Genomic DNA, 24,622 nt, shown 5'->3' on the forward strand with positions numbered 1-24,622 from the left:
ATACTGCAAATAAAAACTAAAAATTAGTTAAAGAAAAGGATTATAGATGTTAATTTGGTATTGTACGAAATTGCGAGGAAATATTAAATATGTTCATTTAGTATCAATTATATAAAATTTCTTTTGTTGCAATGGATGACCAGTATTCGTCGTGTGTAAGTCTTAAATAAAACTTTAATTTACTTATTCATATATTTTCCGAATGATTTGCATTTTATTGTTGTTTCATTTATGTTAAAACATTAAAAATTAATGTTACATTAAAATAACTTCAGTTACATTTGAATCTATGGTCACTAACAATATGGAACTTTATTTGTAGACTGCTCTTTTGTATATTTTCAATTTAATTGTGGGAACTGGAGCCTTGACTCTCCCAAAAGCTTTTACTGAAGCAGGATGGCTCTTCAGCAGTGTCCTCATTGTATTTCTGGCCTTGGTTAGGTAAGTAAAGCATATTTATACAAACTTTTCCCTTTATAGGAATGTAAATTATATTAATGTTTTCTTTTCAATGTCATATTAAATAGCTATATTACTGCTACATTTGTAATTGAATCTATGGCCATATCAAATGCTATTATTCAATGGCAAAAAGTCGAAAGAATGAAAAGGATAAGTCGTTATTTTCAACTGGTTGGTATTAATATTTTTTTATGTTTTTATTTTATTCTTAGAAGCGATAGTGTTAAATTCACTTTTTTAGGCTTCAGCAGCACCTGTAAGCACAGACGACGAAGATGTTAGTGAACCCAACGAGGATTCCTTGATGTTACCTACTGGTACTGTTTTAAGCCTTATTACATGACAGTATTTATATGTTAACTGGCATAATCGTAATAATTAATACTTGATACGCAAGAGATAATTGAATTAACTTCACACTCAATTATACAATGTTTTTGACTCCATAAAAAAAAATTGCCTATTGAAAAGTTGTAATTAGATTATCAGGCCATTTGAAAATCAAGTGGCAGGATTATCCATTAAAATCCTTTGTTGTTGAGTACACAGCATTGCACCAACCAATGAGTATAATCGAAATATTTATTTCAACAGAAGTAACTCAAATAAAACTCGGAAGAAGAATTTCATTCGAATCTGAATTCTGTCTATTTATGACATATTTATCTTGGACAAAATATGCTCATGTATAGCAACTCACGAATGTAAGATTTAATGTGGCAGCCTGACAGTTGGAGAAAATTACTAACCTTTATCTGTTGAATTCTAATGATCTCTTGTAAGACCACACTCAAGAATCGCCAAAACTTCTGCTAAATCTCAGTTCCGTGATCAAGGAAGGGGTGGACATACTTCAGTAAACTCACTTGCTTTCCAATCACGTGCTCCTTTATGATCAGTGCTGTCTGACTGAAACCATCCGTGAAACAAATTAACGTCTCGTGTGTCCATAGTAGTTTGTATAATTAGCTCATTATCACTTTAACTATGCGTTCTCATGTGATAGTTCTTTACAAAAGTCTCTTCTCCTGCATCTTAAAATTAGTCTGTGAGGCTTAGGCACAGGCCTAGGCTACAATTTCAGTAATAGAAACATAAACAACCAGGTTTTGTGATGACTCTAAATTTGTTTTTATTTTTCAGAGTATTTACAAAATTTTCCAAGTGAGCCTCAAAAATTTTTTACACTTGATATTAAAGTTGAAATGGTATGTTACCAAAAATTATTTTCGCTTAGTCATATCTGTATTATTTCTGTGTTCACTAATTTACATACATTTATTTGTATTACTTTTAGAGTGAAATGGCGACAACTCTTTATAGTAAATCTGGTCAGTACATTTTTTACATTTGTTTATGTTTATATCTTTATGGTGATCTGACTATTTATTCTGCTGCTGTTGCCAAAACAATTGTGGACACTTCTTGGTATGTCAACCTTATACTTTTAAATATGTATTTGCTTATTGTTAACTTTTTTTTCTCATATATGGGAATTCTCTTATGTTGCGCGCAGGTCTAGAAATCTCGTCTTTCTCTACTTTGAATGAACTTCAAACGTTTTGCATAGATGTCTATCTTAACAGTGGCCGATATGATAGGATTTGTGCTACGTGAGAGGGTATAGCAGTATAGCAAAATCTTTCTCGGTATTCTTTCCTGCTCCATTCTTTCTAGGTGATCAAACCACTTGAACCTACCTCGTTTCACTACTCCTACCAGATCTTGTTCACCGCATAGTTCTTTTAACTTCTGATTCGACCTCATTCACTACATTACATCCTGTCTTATCGGGGAAAATATTTTCCTCACGACATTCCTTTTCCCAAACATTGCATAGTCGCTCATCCTCTCGAGTTAGCGTCCAAGTTTGCTACCATAGATTAATTATAACCGTCCTTATTATGGTCTTACACAATATTATCTAGGCTTCCCAAGATAGCTGGTTGAAGCGTAGAGCTTTCTGAAGTGACCAGAAGCATTTATTATTACACACTGTTAGACGTTTTTCGAATACTATAAGTCCTGTGGTAAACATAAATTAATTTAAATAGAATTTGCCTTAAATAGTTTTATATGTGTATATTTTTTTTCTTAAAGCAGCACTAAAACTAATGTAACTGATGAACATTTATGCTGGGAAAGTTACAATTTTACCAGAAGAACAATGTATAAATTATATTTGGTAAATTTTGTTACCTTATTTTTTCTTGACTTTTTTTTTTTTTTAATACCTAACTTTTAAAAGTTCGTAAATTTTTTTAAAGGGTTTGTTTCTTATACTGTTTGGACCGTATGTATTCTTTAATGTGCAAAAAACCAAATATTTGCAGTTTTTTACATCTGGATCACGATGGCTGGGTAATTATAATTTTTTTTTTATTAAAATTTTAATTTATGTATTATTATTTGTGCTTTAATTAAAATATTAATGACTTTCAGCTTTTTCCTTAATGATTGGTCTTGGTATACATCGATTACTGAACCCAGCTTTAGAACATGGAAAACCAAAAATGGAAATAGCATCTGGTCTGCCAACACTTTTAGGCTCGTGTGTGTATTCCTTCATGTGCCACCATTCATTACCATCTTTAATAATGCCAATTAAAGATAAATCAAGACTGTTCTCGAAGTAAGTTTTTTAAAATCGTATTCGGTGGGTTTTTATTTGTTTGATAAAAATACTAAGCAAATTTTGGAGGGATGCTTACTCCGGAATTTAAATTTAAAAGAAAAATATTGAACACTTTCTTTTATTCTTTACCTGATTAACTGATAATGTTTATTTAAATTTCAGATTGGCACTTGATTACATGGTCATTTTGTTGTTTTATCTAATATTAGCTTTAACGGCTGTTTTTGCGTTTCCTAACGTATTAGATCTTTATACTTTGAATTTTGTGCCGGATGGTTCTAATTATACTGCTTTTGATGAATTAGTTTCATATTTTCTGGCACTTTTCCCTGTATTTACGTTGACGGCCAGCTTCCCTATTATAGCTGTTACACTTAGGAGCAATTTGCAGGTATTTTATCTTTTTTTCAGATTTATTATTTAAAATTAACAATTTTTATCGTTGGAAACAAAATTTACTAAAGGTTATTTTTAGGCAATGTTTGCACCATACGAATGGAGGATTCTACATCTCTTCATATTACCCTTATTGGCTGTAATTCCTCCTATATTTATTGCCATGTCGACTGAAAATATAGAAGCTCTGGTTAGTACACATATGTTTGAATATTTGGTTATTTACAAATTTTAAGACCATTCACCTTTAGATCAAGGGAACCAGGCTTGCAAGTAAATTCTTGGAAGAGATGGGCACCGGTAGTTAGGTATATTCACTCCCATCCATCCCTCCCCGCAATGCCCTCTCCATCCGAAGATGGATCCCAAACTAAAAAATTAGGGGTGTTCTAAGGAGGGCTGATTTAGTAATTCCTCAAATTCTGGTAAACAATCAGACTAATAAAATTCCACGATCAGAGTGACGGCAGAATGAGATAACCATTCCCTAGCACCAGACATCCGTTGTATCTACTCAGGGAGAGATCCTTCAGTTTTCTGATACCCATGGAGTTTCCATCACCGGGTCGGTACCGTTCTCATTTCCCAATAAAAAAAACTTATTAGCCGGCTAAACAGGCTCTGTAAAAGCTTATCTTTTCTTTCCATCTTTGTTCTCTTACCCACTTCAACTGCGACAACTGCGGTGGTATATTAATTCTAAATAATTTAAGATCTTGGCTTTTCGGTCTCGCACCTAATGTCTTTCTTTCTATCTTTCTGCACTGTCATATATCTATTTGATTAGAGTGCATTTCCCATACATTCTAAGGGCATATTTTTAGGAGATAAATATTCGTGCGTAACGTTCATTAAAGGGTGCTCTTAAAAGAAAAAAGAAAAGAAATGCCTTGTTTTTGAGATTAATTCCAGAATTCTCATTTAATATATTTTATTAATTACTATAAAAATATGGACTTTCTGCAGCAGAATGATACATTTTTTTTTATATAGGTTGGAGTGACTGGATCATTTGCTGGGGTAATAATACAATATGTAATTCCGGCTACTTTAGTAATGTTTGCCAGAAAATCAATTCCAGAATTATTAATAACCGTTCCAAATTTTTATTCAACTCCTTTTAAGTCATTTATATGGCCACTTTTAGTTATTGGATGGGCTGCTGTTTCTATAATTTTAGTTACTTATGACATTGTGCACAACAGAGGTATTTTTTAATGGATTTAAGTATTTATAAATATATGTTAATTATTTATTATATATTTTGTTAATGGTGTTATTGACTTTCTAGTTTTAATTCCCAGATATTTACCAAATCTTATAGGTGATGTCTGGTCGAACATAATTATAAAAGAAAGAGAAAAATATGTTTAAGCCGATAAAGCTTGATCAGTTGTCTTGAAAACCAATGAATAATGTGGTGCCAAATTTATTTCTGCGATTATCTCGTGTATTTTGGGATTTCCATGTATATGTATATATATAAATTTCATTTGTTTATTTGTTGCGGATCATGCCGTTTAATAAAAAACATTAATATATTAGGAAGATTGATCAAATTTATTACAAAAAAAAAAAAGAAAAAAAGATTAACATTTATTTAAAATCGATCTAATTTCATCAAAAAAGATTTACAAAACGTAAATTAAATTTTTCGATAATGTAACAAATCATTTATAATTTTTTTTTTTTTGAGAGTTCTGGGCCAGTTTAACGAGCCTATAAATGTTTGCGTATATCATCGTTGCTCTCATAGATTCTCACATTTAATCTTAGTTTAGGTTTCATTTATGATTTATTTTAATGATTTTGTGGGTGGTCCTTCTAACAAAAGGTGAATTTCTGACTTTAGACAATTCTTTTACATACATATATAAAATTATTATAATGTATGTGTACATATATAAATTATTCAGTTTAATCAAAAAGTGATAGCACAACAATAAAATAAAAAAAATGTGTCTTTTATAAAAAAAAAAAAATCTATGTTAAAAATTCATAAGACTAAGATATGGCCGTTGGACTGATAACTTCTTTAAATACCTACTTTTACTTCTGTTAGTAAGATTACTACTGTAAGTAAGTAGTAGTTAGTGGTATGGAGTAAACATGGAGTATTAGCCAACTTTTTGAAGAAATTAGCGTTCATTTGAGCAATGTTTTTTTTTTTCTGAGCGATTTTCATTTTATAATTTTAAAACAAAATATTATAAATAAAAATTTTTGCATTTTGCGATACAAGACAACTTACACTTCTTCAATGTAAAAATCAAAATTTTAGAATGTTTACCCTTAGAGCGTTATTAAGACGCTTATTATTACATTTTTATCACATTATTTATAAACCATCTACTTATGTACTTTTATAAATTATAGATGTATTACTTTAAAATTTACAAACTCTGATTTTTTTATATATATATATATATATATATATATAAATAATTTGATGGATTTAAGAAATAAGGTTCTAATGACTTTCAGAAGTTCAGAATTTAGAATCCAATAAACTATTTTCTATTGTCATCCAAAACGTTAATGGTACGTGTATCAACAGCTTCTCAATCTATAAAAAGTACACAAGATAATGTGGCTTGAAATGGTTTGTGCAATGTTCTTGTAGTCAATAACTGAAGTGGCCTTGATGTTCAATTTTCGTTTTTGAGAACTATAATCTGGTTAAATTTAAGGAATATAAATTTCTTCCAAAAAAAAAATCAACTGCCCTTATATTAAGAAATATACTGAGGGTGAACTTAGGAGCAAATAAATTAATAAATATAATATTTATAAAAAGTACCACTTTACTTTCTTAAGACTGGAATTTTTTTTTTTTTAATTTAAAAATGTTTTTAGTTTGTTTAGAGTGAACTTTACGTTCGGAATGTAGTCATATTTTAGATATATAGTTAGTTTATTATTTTGTATATTTTTAATAATTAAGAATGTTATTATAGTAAATATATGAGTCGATATAAAATATATATCTATATGTATGTATTACTGTAAGTAATACCATTTAAAAAGGTTCATAAAAGTATATAACTTAAATCTTAATGAGAACTTCTCTTGTTTTAAAAAGTGCTTTATTAATGCTCAAAAGAAATACACAAATAAAACTTTATTTTCAGATATATTGTATTTATTGAACTCCTTTATTTTTTTAAATACTTAAAATACTTGAATAAAGGTGCTTTTAAATTAGAGTAACACAGTTGCTTTTATTTTTACCGTTGCGTACTTTTAGCAATTTGTTCCTTCAACACAAGTATACTTTTTCTTTGTTCAGGCGGTAACATGGCTATTTGTTCGTCTGACAACTGTAAAACCTGCATTATTAGGGCAGCCTGAAATGGATAATAAAACAAATAAAATAAGTAAACAGAGAACACAAGAATTGAATAGATTACTATAAAGGAATAGGTCGGATTGATCTTTTTCAATAAGATCCACGAGAAAAACAGAACATCTAGCAGATCTACCAATCAAAGCTACTTATTAAACGTAACCTATTTCACAACTAATGCTACTCTAACGCTACCATCATCCTAAATTACTAAAATTCGTTTAGTCATCAATCATTTAGCTTGGTAATAATATTTAGCGTAAATACAAATCTAGTTTTGTATATTGTGTAATCTGTAGTTTTTACTTAAGTGTAATTATATATTTATTGTTAATTTAAGTTTACCATAGCTCTATCTATTCTTCTCCTTACATGGTTCTGTAATCGATGTGAACCCCATTGAAATTCAATATTATTTTAAGGAGTAATGAATATTCATTTAACCTTACAGAAATTTATAATTTTGAGGATCAATTAAAAACTGGAACAAAATGCATTACCTTTTCTTGATCTGAAGCACCTGACGGAAGTGAACCCAGACCACCTGCTGCTGCCGCAGGCGCAGGGGGAGCTACAGGGCGTGGAGCAGGAGTAGGATGGGTAGGTGCTGCGGGAGCCAACCCTGCTCTTGTTCCCATATTAGTTACAGTTGATGCTGAAAACATCAAGAAATTGAATACAGTAAAATAAACAGTTTACGACTAACGAAGGAAGAATACCAGCTTGTTGGGCGGGGCAAATTACTTTACAATCAATTTCTTCTACTATGACTATATATAAAATGTAATGCTAAGAAGGGAAGACATTAAAGAGAAAAAACTAAGTTTTTGTGGTACTCATTATTATGCTTCTTGGCAGAATTTAATGCATCTACACATTTAGAATATCAATTTTTTAAAAAATCCGTAGAGGGCACATATAATGGCCATCTCTTACTCCATATATGACAATGCTAATTTCATCTTCATACCTAAAAATTGCATACTAATAATAATCTTTTCTTGACAGTTTAGATATCTACGTAACTGGGTGATGTAAATTTCAAGCGGCAATTAAACTACCTACCATCTAATTGCGCTACCGTCAAGTCTGAAAGAATTTCCTCTATCGCCCCATAGAGGAAACCTTGCTATTATGGCTGCGTAATACGCCTTATGGTTAATAGAAACAGGCTGAAAACCTCTTAAAGTTGTTATTTTTAAAAGAACAATTTCCTGATGGGTCAAGTTGTTACATATGAGTTCAAGAAGGTATCCCCGCAATTGTTTTGATAAACTATGTGAGTGTGGCTTTAACAAATACACTAGGTACAACTGGGTGTAACAAATTAAAAACCTGCTGTGTCCTATTGGTTCTGAAGAATTGTGGAATACAACTAACCGTCAGTTGGTGCAAAATATTTACAAAAATTTGACTGAGAAATGGTCAAACCATTGGTACAGTTTAGCAGTTGAAAATGTATTGAATTCTCGCTACAGTAACATTCAGCCTATTGGGGCGATGGAGAGCCATATCTAAAATCAAATTTATCGATAACAAAAATTAATATTAAAGGCAACTTCATCTCTCTAATAAAAATGTAATTAGAATATTTTATAAAGATAATAAGTATTGTTTGGATGGCGGTGTGATGTGTGGTTTGTGTAATAGATATAGATCGGAAAATATGGAACATTTCTTCTTTCACTGCCATATGTACAGACCTCTATGCGATCAGTATACATTAAAATATTTCCTTTCAATGAACTTTGATATTATGTTTGTTTTGTATTTGACAGTACAGATAAGATTTATGACATTGTGTATTATGTGTAGGGTTCATTGAAGCTAAGATCCTTCATTATAAATGAATAACTAATAAATATAATAATATATAGATAATTCTAGACAAATAACACTATTTACTTATATTTTGGCATATTATGCTAATATATTTACATGCATTGTAAAATCCTTGCAAAAAAACATATAAATACTTTGGAACCATAAAGAGCTTATAAGAAATAAATAAATAAAAAATAATCCTTGCTAATTACCTGATCTGGGATCCCTTTGATATCTTGGATCTCGGACGGCACTGAAACAACATTTTTATATTTACAAACAACTTAATTTAAAGTGATTAAATCCATCAATTCTTGTAAGGTTAAATAAGAAAACCAACCTTTCCAAAAGTTTTTCTCCAATTCTTAAGAGTGCAATAAAAAAAAAACATAAAATAATACAATAATAACCCTTGAAAAGAACTAAATAAATTATTAAAAAATTTTCTACTAGTAACTACTGAAATAACATGATATTATTTTTAAACCTTAATATTAACTCAATTAATTCGGAATAGAACTTACTGTTCTTGGGGAAATTGGGGCATTTGCGCCATTGTAGGAGGCTGACTTGGTGGAGGCACCATTGGTGGTATCCTAAGATCTTGATCTTGTGCTTGAGGCTGTGGAGGAGGTGGAGGTTGTGTTACCCGTGTTGCACTTCGAGGATCAAGTGATCTCATATCCAAATCTTGCCCTAAAAAAAAATTAATAATAAACCTTACATAACTTGATCTTACTGAAATGCTCGAATTTAACAATATTTCATCAAACTTTAAACTTTTCCTCAATGTTAGTTAGCTTTTAATTGTACAATTACGTTCATAGCCAATGTGATACAGAGGCATTTGATATGCAACTCTCCACTTAGACTGTTGGTAAAATGTTTAATCCTTATTAAAATGATTGTTCTACCTATTTTATGAGTCTACAAACCTTAAAGAAAAAGCGTTTCGTTAAGCTGAAACGCAAAAAACTGAGCAAAAAACAATAAGCAAGAAGATGCCGCCCCTAGTCTGATTGCAGCCGCCGTAAGTCTGTTATGAATATATGGAAGTCTTTCAGGCTGATTTTTAATCAAGCGGTGGCTGCAGCAGAACAGATATGGCAAAAGTGGGGGAGAAACCCTCAACTGACCTAGTTAGCTAGAAGAATGGTCGCTATTAATTTCAGCATGTTGCAACCATTCCTAATAGACTTAACCAGAAGCCTTGCTTGCCAACTATGGACAGTGAGAGTAATGCAAGTTAACCACTAAAAATACATCTCTCTGTGGACAATGACCGTCAAAAGGGCAGTTGAAGTAAAAAACTTTAACCGGAAAAGTCATTTAAGAAAGATAAAACCTTATTGACTGAAAAAGTCATAAATCTATGGTGTAAAAAAATTATTTTCATGAGTGTTTACTTTAATCTTTCTAAAACTCACCATGAAATTGTGGGGGCAAAGGCTGAGTTGGACGCACATTCGCAACAGTTACTGCTGGTCCTGCAATAACAGGTTGCGGTGGGGTAGGACCTGGCGGTGGTGGTCCTGGTGCTGCTGGAGCTAGAGTTGCGCTAACTGGTTGAGGCCATTCTTCTTGCATTGTTTGAGCATTTCTTACTTGTGGGGGAAGTGCAGCCATTATTGGTCCTGGCATTGAAGCAGTTACCACTGGTGGAGGCGGCTGTCTAGGTGGAGGTACCCCTGACACAGGAGGCGGTACACCTTGGGTAGGCCCAGTGGAATTTTCCGGTATTGCCAATGGAGGTACTTGGGGATTCGATTTATGGAGCATCGTCTAAAAAAAATAATAATTACCATCACCGAGTAAAAAAGAAAACTAAATTCCCTTACGACATACCTCGTTATCGTTAACATCTTCATCAAACTTATAATTTTTGATCAGCATTCAGTAATTTAGTGCTATATTAAAAAAATAAAAAATAAAAGAATTGTGTTTATAACTGAAAGAGATTCACATTGTTAAGGAAATCTTTTTTTAAAAAAACTAATGCGGCTTAACAAATATTTTCTGCTGTCTATTATTTACTGTCACACGATTAACGCCAACCGCTTTAAGATTTCAACAAAAATGATTGCTATTTTAAAGTGAAGAAATATCTTACAAATGATAAAATAAATATTTAAAAACTGTGATGCTATGTTTTTCTTACAATAGCCACTTGAGGATCAACTATCCTCATTACAACTTGTGCCTGAAGAAGTGCATACGCAAGCTGTGGATTTTGAAGAAGCATTGCTTTCCCTTCAGCAGGATTGTTCTGAAACAAACAAGAAAATTTATAATTTGTGTTTATCCTAAAATATTTACTCCTTGAGTAGCGTAATATTATATACCTGAATGCACAATTTCATCTGCTTCATTAGTTCAAACATCTGTTCGGGAGGTAACGATGCTACAGCCTTGCTGATGGCCTCAGGAGCTTTATCGGAGTCAACAGCTTCTCCATAGGTGTTATCAACGGGCGGACCAGCCAATAAACCTAGATGTTAAGTACTGTTTAAATCAAAGAATTATACTGGAAATTATTCACATCGCTTGAGTTCATTGCACAAGCCGATGTTTTATTGATACATTTCGGACCAAAAAGTAGCAAAATATGAAAAGAAATTATGTTTAAGTCCACTGATATAAAGCCGCTTACTCTGCATTTCAAGTCTGGATTTTTCAGTACAAGCATTATCAACTCTTAAAGACCTGCCTCCTATTTCATAGCCATTTAAATTTCTCATAGCGCTTAATGCAGTTTCTTGATCTTTATATTCACAAAATCCATATCCTTTAGGCTTTCCAGTTTCTCTGTCGTACACTAACCTAAATAGTAAGATATCATTAGGTTTACGAGTAAAAGAAGTAGTAGGCATGACCAAAATTTTCTGTTTACTTGAAAGAAAGAACCGGTCCCACTTCGTTAAAAATATCCTTCAATTTTTCTTCCGTTGCTTCGTAAGGTATATTGCCCACTGAAAATTAAAGTAATGTTTTCTTAGTGACATAAGTAAATTGAACTTACATAAATGTTATATATACGATTTAAAAACTTGTTTATAAATATTATCAGTATACGAACCAAACACCGATCTCATAGATTTATCAATAATATTGACGTCGCCCATTTTGTCAGACATCTATTACTTTATATATACTACACACTCTTCGCAGAGATGCCACAAATCTTTTATAACAGTGCCGCAGGTTATTATAGTATATGTTTACGGTTTACGGTTAAGTATACGTTGGAACTTCCCAGTCAAGAACCACGAATGTACAAATCCAGGTTTAGATTTAACACTTATTATATTATGCTTTCCCAACGGCACTGTACTAAAGCCGCCGCTACATTTTTTAAAGAATCTATTGAATATAAAATTGCTGAAGAGTAAATAACAAATTTATTAGTATCACATGCTTAGATTCTTTACTTCCATATTCTAACTTATTAAATTTCATCTGAATAAAATAAGGTGAACTACTGTTTAAAAATAAATTTAAAAAAATTCAAGTCAAATACAAAAATAAGTGAAAGGAAACATTGCAAATTTAAAAAGTGCACGTCTATGCTACCTAGTGGCGTGTTTTAAAAACACTAAAAAATTTTAAGAAAAGAATTTTTGACCTTAGTTGAAGGAGCGTACAAGTAAATTAAATATTTTATTATTAAAATTATCTGCAGTTTGCTGTAACAGTTCATCCAGATTTCTTTAATAAATTAATAAAATTATATGCCTCAATAAAACCTATGTATGAATTTCAATAATTCAAACACTTTAAACAGTACAATTTTAGATGAATGGTGGATATACTTATTTTTACAACAAAATAAGTTGTAAAAGGAACTGACCTCTAATAATGATATTTTATAACAGCAGTGTTGCGTGATTTAGGTGTGTCCAATTTCTAATATCATCTGCATATTAATATTCAAACATGGATATCAAACAGATTTAGCTTTCTTTAACGCTGGCTAAAACTAACAGAGAAAAAGTATGAGATCACCCATCTAAATCTAGAAATCTTTATAATACAACGGTTTGCAAGTAGCTCTACAGTACTATTAATTCTCGAATTAATCCAGGCCCTACTATGGACAAAATACTTTTTAAAACCACTAAAAAAAGTCAAGTAATGTCTATTTTTTCAGGTAGGCTTTGCGTCCAATTAAGGTGTGCACTTGCTGTGTAAGTCTTGGGCGAAATGATCTTAAATGAAGTTGAAATCTCTACACTAAACTGATTAATCTACCTCTCATGATGGATGAAATTCCAGCCAAGAATACAAGAAATATGCGTGCTACGACGGATAAAATCAAAGTTAATATTCAGCACTGCGGACCTAACCACATTAAGTAAGTTCTTGACTGGATCAACTAACTGAAGGAGAGAAGCTGATCACTGGAAACAATCACTGGAGTTTAATGACAAAATATCTTCAATGCCATGATTACTATTTACAAAATATTTATCTGTATTTTATACCACCGCAAAATGAACATGAAAAGAGAAAATATTATGGCAATGCATTAGTTCTTACTGCCTCGGATTCAGTGCAAGAACGGCTAGAAAAAGTCCAAAATGTTGCGTACTATCTCCTAAAAGAACTGCAATCGTGTAGATTTTAAATTTTAGTGGTTCCCCGAGTGACAAAAAAAAAAACTAGCGTAACTCAAAACCAAATGCCAGGAACTTCAAATTTAAGTTTTCGTTCGGTTTTTTGCCAGAGGTTTCGCAAATAGTTTTATTCAGTCATTACACATCAAACCTGTTCTGAACTAATTTTTCATTTTTTGACGATTTTTTCAATAACAGCCACAACCAGTCTGAAAACTTATACTCACTACATAGAACAAATGTGTAGGGCTATCAGTAGGAGTATTTTTCCAATTACAAAGGTAGGTTTTAGAAAAACCATGCTCCTCTAGTAAGAACTCTTTTATCATAATGAATACAGATTAATCCTTTAAGCAATTTTCATTTACATAAATTAAAAGTTTTAAAGAAATCTGTGTTAATTAGAACCTGAAAAAGAAAGCAATTTTTTTTTTTTAATTCAGGATTTATATAATGCAGCTCATGCTGAATTGAGGAGCTCCTCAAAATGTAAACTGGTGACAACATTAAAAAAAAACACGTAGACACTTTGTTTTATTTTAAATTACAATTTACAAACTATATTATTCTTATGTTAGTCAACTACACAAAGTTTCATACAAAAGTAAAAAGTTAGAACAATTGGACGGAAGAATTTATAAAATCACAGATAATTTATCTCCTATGATGAGCTATTTAATTTTAATTAATTTAAGATCCAAATATATTTTTGTAGGTAGCTAGACGTAAAGCCCGCCTAAAAAAATAATTACTTTACTTTCCTTTTAACTTTATATTTTTGTAAATTTTCTTGAATTTATTTACAATATAATCAAATTACTACTTTAAAAATTACAATATTTTTGTTCAAATTAATTATTTCAGATGAAGTTTTGAAACAGTCATCACATCTTTTACTCAGACTATTCATTTGAATGTTATATTCCTTTATTTTATTAACAAACGTAAAGGAAAATTACTATTAGACACTGTTTTTAAAGCCACTGTGAGAGTTGGGAAAGTATTAAACATTCTTAAATTATTTTCTTTCTTTCTGAGATGGTGATAAACATAAAAACAATATTTTCATTTGAAGCTGCAAACTCCTTTTAAGTAATAGAAAATTAATACCTCTATCTCACACACTAATATAATTCTATTGATTTAGAAATCTTCAATAACTATCTAATACAAATGAAGATTTTAAAACAATATTTATTAATATCTTCTTTTTAAGGAATTAGTTTAACACAAAGTCATTCTTCACAAAATATAAAAAACAGTTACTTAAATCATTATAATTTAAACTTAGTAAATTTATATAATTCTATATAAATTTTATTATCTTAAATTGCACTTCGACTAGAGTTACAAACTAAACGCTATTCTCTAAAGATACTAAGAAGAGAATAAATAAAAAAGTTAAAAAAAACTAAGAATAAAGAACATAAAAAATAATATCAAAACACCATATGGAGAAAGAAAGGAACGTAATATTATCACAGATTATTTGAATGAAAAGCTAAACGAGATCGTGAAGGAGAATTTATAAAAAATACAGTTCTTACAGACAAAATTTACAGAGGAAGTAATAAAGAAGAGTTATGATTGCTAATATGAATACATTAGTATTGAACAAAATAGCTGTTTTGGCAACCGACTCCATAAATCTTTCATTACAGATCGGTCTACAAGTTCAACATTGAGATATTACCTTAAAGAATTGTTGACGGGGTATAAAAGTTAGGGTGTAAAGCATCTAGAGAGGTAGAGGTAACTTTTGTCTATCTCATCTTTTCTTTATCAGTAAAATAAGCATTCTACTTCTAAACAAAAAAGTAAGCTCCCCTAAAGTAGTAGTGAAGATTTAAACCTACTAAATCGTAAAAGAGGTAGCTTGCAGACAGTTCTTCATTTTCACAACCCACAACTTTGTTATTTTCAAAATATGTGTTCAGAAAAAAATTAAGATCCTAGAAAGTTGATACATTTAGCAAATAATAAAAAGTAGCGAATTAAATAGAACCTTTACACCTCATATTTATTTATTGATATTTTGCACTAATAATTCTAAACTAATTCATTGTACAACATTGATTAACTTCCCGTCAACATCAGAGTTTTACGAAATTTCTTCCACGTGCCTCTAAATGGCCAACTTCTGGATTTTTTTTTTTTTCTGTCTCTAAATTTATCAGCCAAAGAGAAGATTAAATTCATAGCTTACTTCTGGATGGCAGGAAATGAGAATATTTCTTGCTTAATCCTAATCAACTAAAAATACTGGTGCGTACTGCAGAATGTCACAAAAGAAGTCAATAAATAAATAAGTATTTGGGGTCAACTATACGCTAAGAGAGCAAGGGCTATTTAATGAATAATGTGTGATGAAAAATAAATCCCGAAAAAAACATTAAAAATCACCTCCAAGGAACTGCTTCAAACATCCATTCTTGAGAAGTACTATTAATATTACAAGAATTTAACACTAATCCTCTTTCTAGGCTTCCATCAACTGGCAAATCTAGGCATAACCCAGTTTTATTGTGTCGAACACTTTTAGACTGAAAAACAGTTACATTTTGTAAAATAGATCTGTTAATACTTTTAGTCAGTAACCTAATATCAAAAAGATGCTTACCTTAGAATCATATTTCCAAATTTGTCTAAGTCCTTGACTGCATGCCATTACTTTTACTCTTATCATCATTCCATCTGTTGGTTCACCTTTCTCATTAGCATCCAGGCACACAGATTCATCAGTAGCTATAGGCCCTTCAGTGTCATTAGCAGAAGACGTTGCCAACGTAGTTACGAACATTTGCGTGAGTGTTGGCTTACGGACACAAGCAACTAATGTCGCAGGACCCATGGGTTGACTCAGACTTCCTTTTCCAGTTGGTTTTTCCAAACATTCACCGCGTTCTACGTTCTTTATCTAAAACATTTAATTTAACCCAATCTGCTGAAGAATTCTCATCACATTCTCACCATGTTGACTGGCACATTTCCAAAATATTGTCACGATACCTTATTATTTTATTTGAAATAGCAATAAAAACAAAATTTCTTTATTATTTGTGGTGTTTGCCCCAGTTACTTTTTGCTGTTTGGTGAATCCTGTAAGTTTACTATTTTCATACATTCCAAAAAATAAAAAATAAGTCCAAACGTAAGCCATATTATTATTTTTTTATTTGATTTTACTTTTTTTTTGCGATTCTTCTTATACAATATTTTATGTGTTTATTATTTATTAAATATATACAAACACGTAGGTATTATTACTGGCTTTAGTAAAACTCGTCTGCCGTCTTGCCTTTTTTATAACAATGTAAAAGCTTTTATCTGGAATTAGATCAACGAATTGCATTTTGGAAAGGTGCTTGGTACGAAGGAAATCATTTCAAATTACTTGCAAGATTGATTCGCAACTGAAATAAGTACATTACAAAAAATCGCGAGAACTGTATTGGATGAAGATAACATCTAAAAACGAAAAGTGGCAGACTTGATATTCAGTTATGGTAGATACTGTTGTAGCTTCCAGCACTCAAGTTTGACCGAAATACGTCAACAAAAATTGCGACTTAAAAATTAACAAATTTAATTAACCTTTGTTTATTATTTACGCACCCATTTGTAGGGTTTCTGAAATTCTAATTCTGGAATATCTTGGATTCTTTCATACAATCAATGTAGGCTTTTTCTGTTGCGAGCTACTTTCACGGTAATTTTGTCTTATATCGTTCATTTATTTTGCGTCTGGTGAAATGAAACATGATCCAAGCATTGCTGCCAACCTAAACTTTAAGAAAAGCTTAGCCGTATTCTATTGCAGGGGAGATGTTTAAGAAGATAAGCACTTTAGCTCTCATTTTAATTAGATGGAGTTCTTCCTATAGTTCGTTACGGTTGAAGAGTTCTGAGCGATCCTTTTTTATTATTATTAGGAAAGATTCCTGTTCTTCAGATATTATGAAAACCGTAAAATATTTGCTGTCTAGAAGAATTCTACTTTTAATTTCCTCCTGCATAGTTTTGCTGGAGTTTATTTTGGTGCCAAGTTAAATGAATCTCTCCACTCAATCAAAGGTATATTCTCCAACAGATTGGTTTCTTCCTCGATACTACTGTTTGTTCTTTCCCAGTTATTTAGCATATAAAATCTTACCTAGATACATTTTTCACAGCGTTTTGAAGACCCTAAATACTAAAACAAATTATTAAGTTAAAATAAAAACACAATATTCCACCTTTCCAAAAAAACGACCATCCATTGGAAAAAAATGCTGCGGCCACACATTGTTCAAATACCACTTGAAACTTTTACATCCTAACTGCTTTCTTAACTTAAGTCTGGATTTGATGGCTTGCTTATCTCGCAACCTGTCTGCACCTGAAAACAAAATCACTAAATAGCAAATTGCTAAATATGAATTAAACAAAAAAACAAAAAAGCAACAAAGTAAGTTACCTGAATTAAATTTGAAAAAAAAATCTTTCCAATCGTCCATCCAGACAAGAGCGAGACGTGCTAAGTTACTATTAATCACTTCAGATACACCACCAGGAAATGAATATGGTGAAGACTTCCTGAACAGATGGCCAACATGAGAGCATGGCGCTATTTCAATACTACCTCCACATTGCCAAACCTTGAGTAGAAATGTTTTATATTATTTTTTGTTAAGAACTAAATCATCTAAACAAACCGTTAATATAAACAGTCTTTGTACAATAGCGAAAAAAAAAATCCACCACTCAGAAGCAGTAAAAGTTTGACACTTTCACAATTTATTAAAATTAAACTAGAAGAAAATGATTTCAGAGAAGGTAAACAAAACGGTTACAATTCCAGTAGAAAAACAACGCGTAACCTCAGTTTGGATAGCAATACTTTCTCTAATAAGAATGGGCATGGGTGATGACATCTCAGCAGTTCTTGTAAATAGTTCGCTAATTGGGAAAAATATTTTAAAATCTGACTCATTTTTTATCCAACATGTTTATTTGGTTTAATCCGAGAGAGGAAACTAGCAATATCAAAATTTCTACCGATTCTTGTTGTAGAAAGGTTTGACAAATTATTGCAACGTGAGGTCGACTATTTTCTAGCTGGAAAATAGCAATAACTTCCATTTCATGCGGAAAGCCAAAATCGCGCTTTCACCCTGGAATCTACTTGCAGTCATTCTACGACCAGAAAGAATGGGACTTATCAAAACGTTATGGAAATTAATTTAAGGTTTTTGTCTAACCCTAATTACTTAATTATTTTCTGTAGGAAAATTTCTAATTAGGTGACAGTAATACCCTCAAATTCAATTTGTGAGATATTTACAGTTAAAATAACTAGAAACAACTTACCCTAAAGGAAATTTCTAGATTTTCACCACCCCAAACTTCCATTTTATCATCATAAGCACCAATTTCAAAAAAATAATTTTTATCCATTGCAAAAAGTCCTCCAGCCATAGTTGGTGTCCTGAAAAGAATTTTTTTTTATGCAATTAAACAATTTAATCAATCTTTAAAAAAGTAACTTAAACTCACCTAAAAGGGTCAGTAATATCTTTTTTCCTCTTCTTTAATTCGTCATCAGATATTGTATACCACCTGAAGTGTAAGTCCCAATTAAAGGCTCCCCAATGCAGTTCAAAACTTCTTATATAAGCAAAAGTATCATCTGATATGATATCAATAACTGGACAAACAACTCTTGTGCGGTCTTCTGCTACACGAATAACTAATGCTTCCAGCCAACCTAAGAAAAAGGTTCAATTCAAATGAAAATAAAAGTAAGTATGATTTTCTGCTGTCTAAAGCTTATCCGTTCATTATAATTGGTTAACGTAGTTTTTTAATAAGATAACCTTTTTCACAGCCTCCTGGACCATTGTACAACGTTGTACACTAATTTTTCTACAATTCTATAGAACATTTTATGGCAATAATTTTTAAAACTACTTGATAGATTCTATAATTTACTCACTAAAACCGCCACAGTCGTATTTTTCAATGATACAAATAGTGAAAATTGCTATTAATAAATCACGTTTTCATCAGGTTTAAAAAATTAAAATATTTATCTAATTACCAATGGTACATTCACAATGAGCATCCAGAAATGTAAGTATATGTCCTTTAGCTTCATTGGCACCTTGTAATCTTGCCTTTATTAGTCCTACTCGTTTACCAGTTCTCAAAACTCGTGTAGTTATAGGTAATGATTTTACATAGTCGTCTAATTCCTTTCCAAGGAATTCTAAAATGCAAAATACACATGTAATGAACTCCAGAATTGGTTTACATCATTACACATAATGATCTACTTACTCCTAGTGCTTGCATCGTCCACTAAAATTATTTCCTGTAGTAGATTACGCGGCGACCTATTTATTACACTCCATACTGTGCGTAATAATGTTGACCATGCTTCATTGTGGAAAACTATTATCACACTAGTTTTGGGCAAACCTATTATGTCTGTGTATTTACCACGGCATCTATAAGGTGTAAGACAGATTAAAGAAATAAATAGCATTTTAACAAAAATGCTAGAAAACCTGAATATCCTTTCTTATAAAACACAAATAATAATGCAAAATACAAATCGAATTAACAATATTTAAGTTAAATATGTAGAAGAATATAGGAGTTAGTTTTATTGCAATTTCTTAAAGATGTTTAAAAAAATCTTTAAAACCAGAAAATTTTCCTCTAAACTACGCAAAAAAAAGTTTTATGAAAAGATAATGGTACTTTCATCTTTTCAGTTAACTAGGATTTTATAAATTATAAATAGAGCTTAATTTAATTTTTATCGTAAGCTTGAGAAAATTGTAAAGAGTTCTTGCAGGAATTCTGAGCTGGATTCCCAATAGACGGGGTTATTGAGGGCGCAGAACGTCCTCACTCAATGCTGCAACTCGTATGCAAGTTTGATAAATACTGTGGTATCAAGGAGGCTATTTAAGAAGGAATATATAATATATCTGGCAGTAAGGTAATTTCGGCCACATCCATGAGAATGAGTGTTGATTTTCCCAATTGGAATAATATCCAATAAATGATTATTTGAGAGAATCTTTCAATGATTACGAAAATGCTGGATCATTTAAAATATTATTTTTTTAAAGCAATCACACTATCACATCCGAGAAAAATAATATAAAATATTATTCCAAAACTTATAAACATAAAATGTAAATTACTTTTTCTTCCTGACGTCAAGTAATGTTCTATTCAATGGTATACGATCACTGGCCAACAAGTTGAAATAATTAATTGGATAAAGTTGCATCATTTTAGGAAGTAGATGCGGAGGTAGAATAACAGGCATTCCATCCTTCCCTTCGTTAGGTATAGGTGAGAAGTTATTGCCATTTATTATTTCTAAAATATAAATAAATTAAATTTTTGTATTTCAAATGATTACAAAAATAAAATCATGTTTATTAATATAAAAACCCTTATACAATTGTCCTTCTGGACAGTTTTAATAAAGTTAAAAAAGTATATCTCAGCACGTTCACAGTTCTTCAATGTACAAAGAACAGCTGTCTAAAAAGTAATGTTACACGTAACTGCTCTAATTTAGACATGAGAGTGAAAAACCATAGTAAACACATTGATGTGCATATTAAGCAGCATTTTGTAAAAAAAAGTATAACATATTTACCATCAGTAAGATTCCGATTTGCGCTAACAGAATCTCCCATGTAATGCCCAACTACAACATGTACACCTCTTGAATCAACATATTCTTTTTGATCCCAAGACAATCTACGTTAAAATTAAAATAAGTTAAAAAAATTTACATTATTAGCTACTTTTCTAATCATAGTAATTGTGATTTAAATAAATTCATTTCTTGATACACAGATATTGTCTGCTCTCGCATACAATGTGTATGAATGCAACAATCCCCTAGCACTAAAATTTATGTTAATTCCATCCGTTTTATATATTTTTGTCAAGTATTGTCAGTTACAGATAATAATGTGCTGTTTAAAATTTGAAGCAATTTTCAATCTTCTGAGTAAACATTAACGAAGTTACAGTACTAAATTTTTTCAGTAAGAATGCAAACTTAGTTTACAGGATCTTTAGAAAAAAAAACATGTAAGGACCGTAACACCGCTCTTAAAACAGTAAACTTAAAAATTCAAAATTATAACAGGTTTTTTATTCTGAAAAATCTTTCTAACGTCCAAATAGTAATAAATAATAATTATTCAAAAATAAAAAAAAATAGAGATTATAAAGATTTTGATAGATAAAACACGAGATTTTTCTCTTCTCTAAAGATATAATTCAAATATGCAGTTTTGCCATCTGATGGATAAATAAGTGTTTACGCAATTTTGACAAATCTGTGAAGAGCACTGAATGTTCTTAAAGTTTTAAATTGTTGAACTTACACATATGTATATATAAAAAATGTAAATAACGAAACAAAGAGAAAAAATAATGTTTTTCCGTGGAAGATTTAATTGTTTATTCACTCAACAACAAGAGTACAAAAGAGAGGAAACTGGAACAATCCAACTCATGTTAAATTCAATACCAGGTGATGCTACAATTAAAACTCCATTAAACTGAAGAATGCAATGAACTGAGTGCAATTTTAGTCTTGTTTTATCTCAGAGTTCATTCATTAGCTTACTGGAAAAAGATATCTTGAAAATAGTCTTTATATATGGTAAATAATTAAGTAATAAAATACATAAATCACTTTTAAAAAATGTTCAAGCATCTAGTTTTCTAATAAGGACCATAGAAGCGAATTTTTGAAATATGGCGAGAACACTTCCTACAATTTCTCTTCTATGTAATTTTGTTTTTGCATCGACCAATATGCCAATAGGACTAAGACTTTAATATTATTACAATTATAATTACATATTTTTAAACATTATTTAAACATTCCAAGCATCTGGTATTGATTTTCGATGAGACAGGAGTCCCACCAATTGGGTTGGACGTATGAGTTTGTAATAAGCATAACTCAAAAACGGAAAACAGAAAGTTCAAATTTGCTATTCCGAAAAAATGATACCATTCAACCTTGGACCACCAAAAACCAGACCCGATATACTCGTAAGTTGTCGAACAAAATAAGCCAACCTCAAGCATCACTTTACTGAATCGAGTTTTTCTTTTAATTTTCTTGAAAAGAGCTACAGCTATTTTCTGTTCACATTATGTGCTTATTGCACGCATTTAGATCTACAACTTTTATTTAAAAAAATTTTCTCAGAAAAATAGCAGTTCTTGGGGAGAATGTGTAAAGCTTCCCTGCAAAATGTCATTTAAAAGTCATGAGCACTCATATCTGAATTAATTACGTACGCAAAAAATAAATTAAACTAATACTTAAAGCTGAAGAACCTCTTAGCGGAATAAATTTTGTGGTTTATAACATTTAAAAAAAAAAAGTATAAAGAAGTTTTTTCTTTTATAAAACCTTCTTTTTTTTTCTTCCCTAAATATAGCATTAAAATGGGAAGCTGTAATAAAACTTCCTATTAAGCAGAATATCATAATATAGTCAAGCGAGATCAACGTAAAACAATACCTAAGAGAGAAATTATTTTGCTAAAATTCAACAAGTGCTAACAATTTTTCAAAGGTGCCTGAGAGTTTCTTTAAATTGACTACCAGCCGGCAGTACAATTCAAGTGTCAACGTTCCATTCCAAGGTTAACCAGAATTACACCAACACTTTACCAATGTTTCTATTTATTAAATTTAATAAAAAAGGAATTTAAACTTATGCCTAATGAATAATAAAACTATTTAAACTAAATATTCAAATAATAAACTATTTTTGACTGTAATGAGAAAACACTGACCGGAGGCTACAGTGAATTTAAAAAAGCTCAGGGTGCCGAAGACCTCAGATATTGACGCTCTTTATAAATATAAATATATATAATAAATAATGGTATATATACTATTTAAAGTATATCTTAAAAAATATATTGTCAAAGAAAAAATGAATAGATACTAGCGAAAGTGATTACTTCTCATGTACTTTCAAAGACAAATCAGCTTATTGCATAATACCCTTCTGATTAGACAAAGAACAGTATTAAATGTAATGTTAATTAATATAAAACTGCAAGGAAATGTCGCTAGCGCTATTCTTTTCAAAATTGCTTCTGCCCATTTTGGGTAATTTTTATATAAAACAAGACTTACCTAACAGATGCCCGATCGTCTTGTAAAGTCTCCGAACTGAGATTTACTCTATTTAGTTCCACTATTAAGAGAATTAATACACAAATAAGTAGAAACAGAAAAGGCCATAACTTTCTAATCATTCTTCTGGACATTTTTTTACCATCTGAAACGCAAGTACAATCAAACCATGCTTCACTTCGTATTTTCATTATAGTTTATTGAAAAAAAAATCAGAATTCTAATTTTTATCAAAGGTTTAGAAAAAAATAAGGAAATTAAAAATAAATAACACTCACTGGATTCATAAAAGCAATCACTATGAATATATTTAGTAAGTAAACCCTTAAGAAATCAATTTTAACTATAATTAATCCTAAAAAATAATAAAGCGTATAACATTAGCATGTTTACAACCAGTGTCATTTAATACGAATGTTGCCTAGTGCCTTCAAGTACAAATACTAACTAAGAATATATGCCAGCAGGCTCTAGAGCCGTTTCGATTGCCATGTTACACAAGTTCTTGTTTATATGTCATACCGATACCAACAGGTGTGTTTTTTAAAGCATGTTCATTCATTGTGATTCTTAGCAAGCTAAGTAAGATATCGATTGTTATTAAATTACAAATTTAAGTCATAAAACTAATTACTTTACGAATTTCACAGAATATGATAAATAATATTATTTATAGAATGCTATTTTAAAAGAGGTAAGCACATTCAATAAAATATTTTAATAGTTGGCTGCACTGTAAATTGTAGAGGTGGAATGTCAAGATTTTCATACAGTAAGAGTAGAAGGGAGACGGTAGAGAGGTAGCAGAAGTGATCAAGTAGGACGCTGATCGTCTAATTTTGCCGTCAATTGTTATTTAGAAACAATGCCACGTTCTACGTAGTGCAAACTTATCTATTGAATAAAACTTGTCGGAAACAAATTCTTTCTATTAGTCCAGTATGTCATCTACTTACTATGTACAGGGTGAACTGTTATTAATTTTGTGTGATGTGATAAGTGAATCCTAAGGTCAGATTATTTTAACAGTAGTGAATAATGTGTGATAATAATAATCTATTTGCCTTCTTCCAGGTTTGTACAATTCCTTTACACTTTTATATTTTTATACCTCTTTTGTGTCAAATAACTTGCTGGCCCTTTATTTAAATTTCA

The 24,622-nt window shown here is 30.8% G+C and overlaps 4 protein-coding genes across 9 annotated transcripts in view; 2 read left to right on the forward strand and 2 right to left on the reverse strand.

The window, feature by feature from the left end:
* The first annotated feature begins 14 nt into the window (after positions 1-14).
* Positions 15-6,628, forward strand: LOC141457723 (transmembrane protein 104 homolog). 2 transcript variants are annotated; one of them, XM_074134949.1, is made up of 12 exons: positions 15-155; positions 323-444; positions 531-636; positions 707-782; positions 1,609-1,673; positions 1,763-1,893; positions 2,566-2,650; positions 2,733-2,826; positions 2,908-3,097; positions 3,263-3,491; positions 3,576-3,686; positions 4,490-6,628. In XM_074134949.1, the coding sequence occupies exons 1-12, from the start codon at positions 132-134 to the stop codon at positions 4,712-4,714; spliced, it is 1,458 nt and encodes a 485-aa protein (XP_073991050.1). In that variant the 5' UTR covers positions 15-131; the 3' UTR covers positions 4,715-6,628. The 2 variants fall into 2 exon arrangements, with proteins under 2 accessions (XP_073991050.1, XP_073991051.1); XM_074134950.1 differs by having other exon boundaries at positions 2,569-2,650.
* On the reverse strand, positions 6,561-12,123 carry CstF64 (cleavage stimulation factor subunit 2 CstF64). Of its 2 annotated transcripts, XM_074134951.1 has the most exons (11): positions 11,743-12,123; positions 11,557-11,635; positions 11,317-11,486; positions 11,009-11,154; positions 10,825-10,932; positions 10,094-10,448; positions 9,191-9,362; positions 9,007-9,030; positions 8,879-8,919; positions 7,343-7,497; positions 6,561-6,843 (listed from the first exon to the last, which is right to left on the reverse strand). In XM_074134951.1, exons 1-11 carry the CDS (start codon positions 11,798-11,800, stop codon positions 6,724-6,726), a joined length of 1,428 nt encoding a protein of 475 aa, XP_073991052.1. In that variant the 5' UTR covers positions 11,801-12,123; the 3' UTR covers positions 6,561-6,723. The 2 variants fall into 2 exon arrangements, with proteins under 2 accessions (XP_073991052.1, XP_073991053.1); XM_074134952.1 differs by lacking the exon at positions 9,007-9,030 and having other exon boundaries at positions 11,743-12,117.
* Positions 12,124-13,785: 1,662 nt separating this feature from the next.
* Positions 13,786-24,023, reverse strand: LOC141457718 (polypeptide N-acetylgalactosaminyltransferase 3-like). Of its 2 annotated transcripts, XM_074134941.1 has the most exons (13): positions 23,916-24,023; positions 23,746-23,822; positions 23,468-23,612; positions 20,943-21,046; positions 20,476-20,656; positions 19,598-19,767; positions 19,359-19,526; positions 18,815-19,025; positions 18,629-18,746; positions 17,736-17,916; positions 17,515-17,657; positions 15,900-16,196; positions 13,786-15,822 (listed from the first exon to the last, which is right to left on the reverse strand). In XM_074134941.1, exons 3-13 carry the CDS (start codon positions 23,599-23,601, stop codon positions 15,679-15,681), a joined length of 1,851 nt encoding a protein of 616 aa, XP_073991042.1. In that variant the 5' UTR covers positions 23,602-23,612; positions 23,746-23,822; positions 23,916-24,023; the 3' UTR covers positions 13,786-15,678. The 2 variants fall into 2 exon arrangements, with proteins under 2 accessions (XP_073991042.1, XP_073991041.1); XM_074134940.1 differs by having other exon boundaries at positions 23,746-23,972.
* Positions 24,024-24,226: 203 nt separating this feature from the next.
* Positions 24,227-24,622, forward strand: part of LOC141457719 (polypeptide N-acetylgalactosaminyltransferase 5-like) — a 32,605-nt gene continuing 32,209 nt past the window's right edge. For 2 of the 3 annotated variants that reach the window (XM_074134942.1, XM_074134943.1), the window contains exon 1: positions 24,229-24,541. The gene's annotated coding sequence lies outside the window, so the exon portion shown is untranslated. Of the gene's footprint in view, positions 24,542-24,622 lie in introns of all 3 variants that reach the window. The other variant, XM_074134944.1, reaches the window with a different exon arrangement.

Source organism: Rhodnius prolixus, unplaced genomic scaffold (genome assembly GCF_049639745.1).
Source record: "Rhodnius prolixus isolate KJV_2025 unplaced genomic scaffold, Rpr scaffold_5, whole genome shotgun sequence".
Classification (NCBI taxonomy): domain Eukaryota; kingdom Metazoa; phylum Arthropoda; class Insecta; order Hemiptera; family Reduviidae; genus Rhodnius; species Rhodnius prolixus.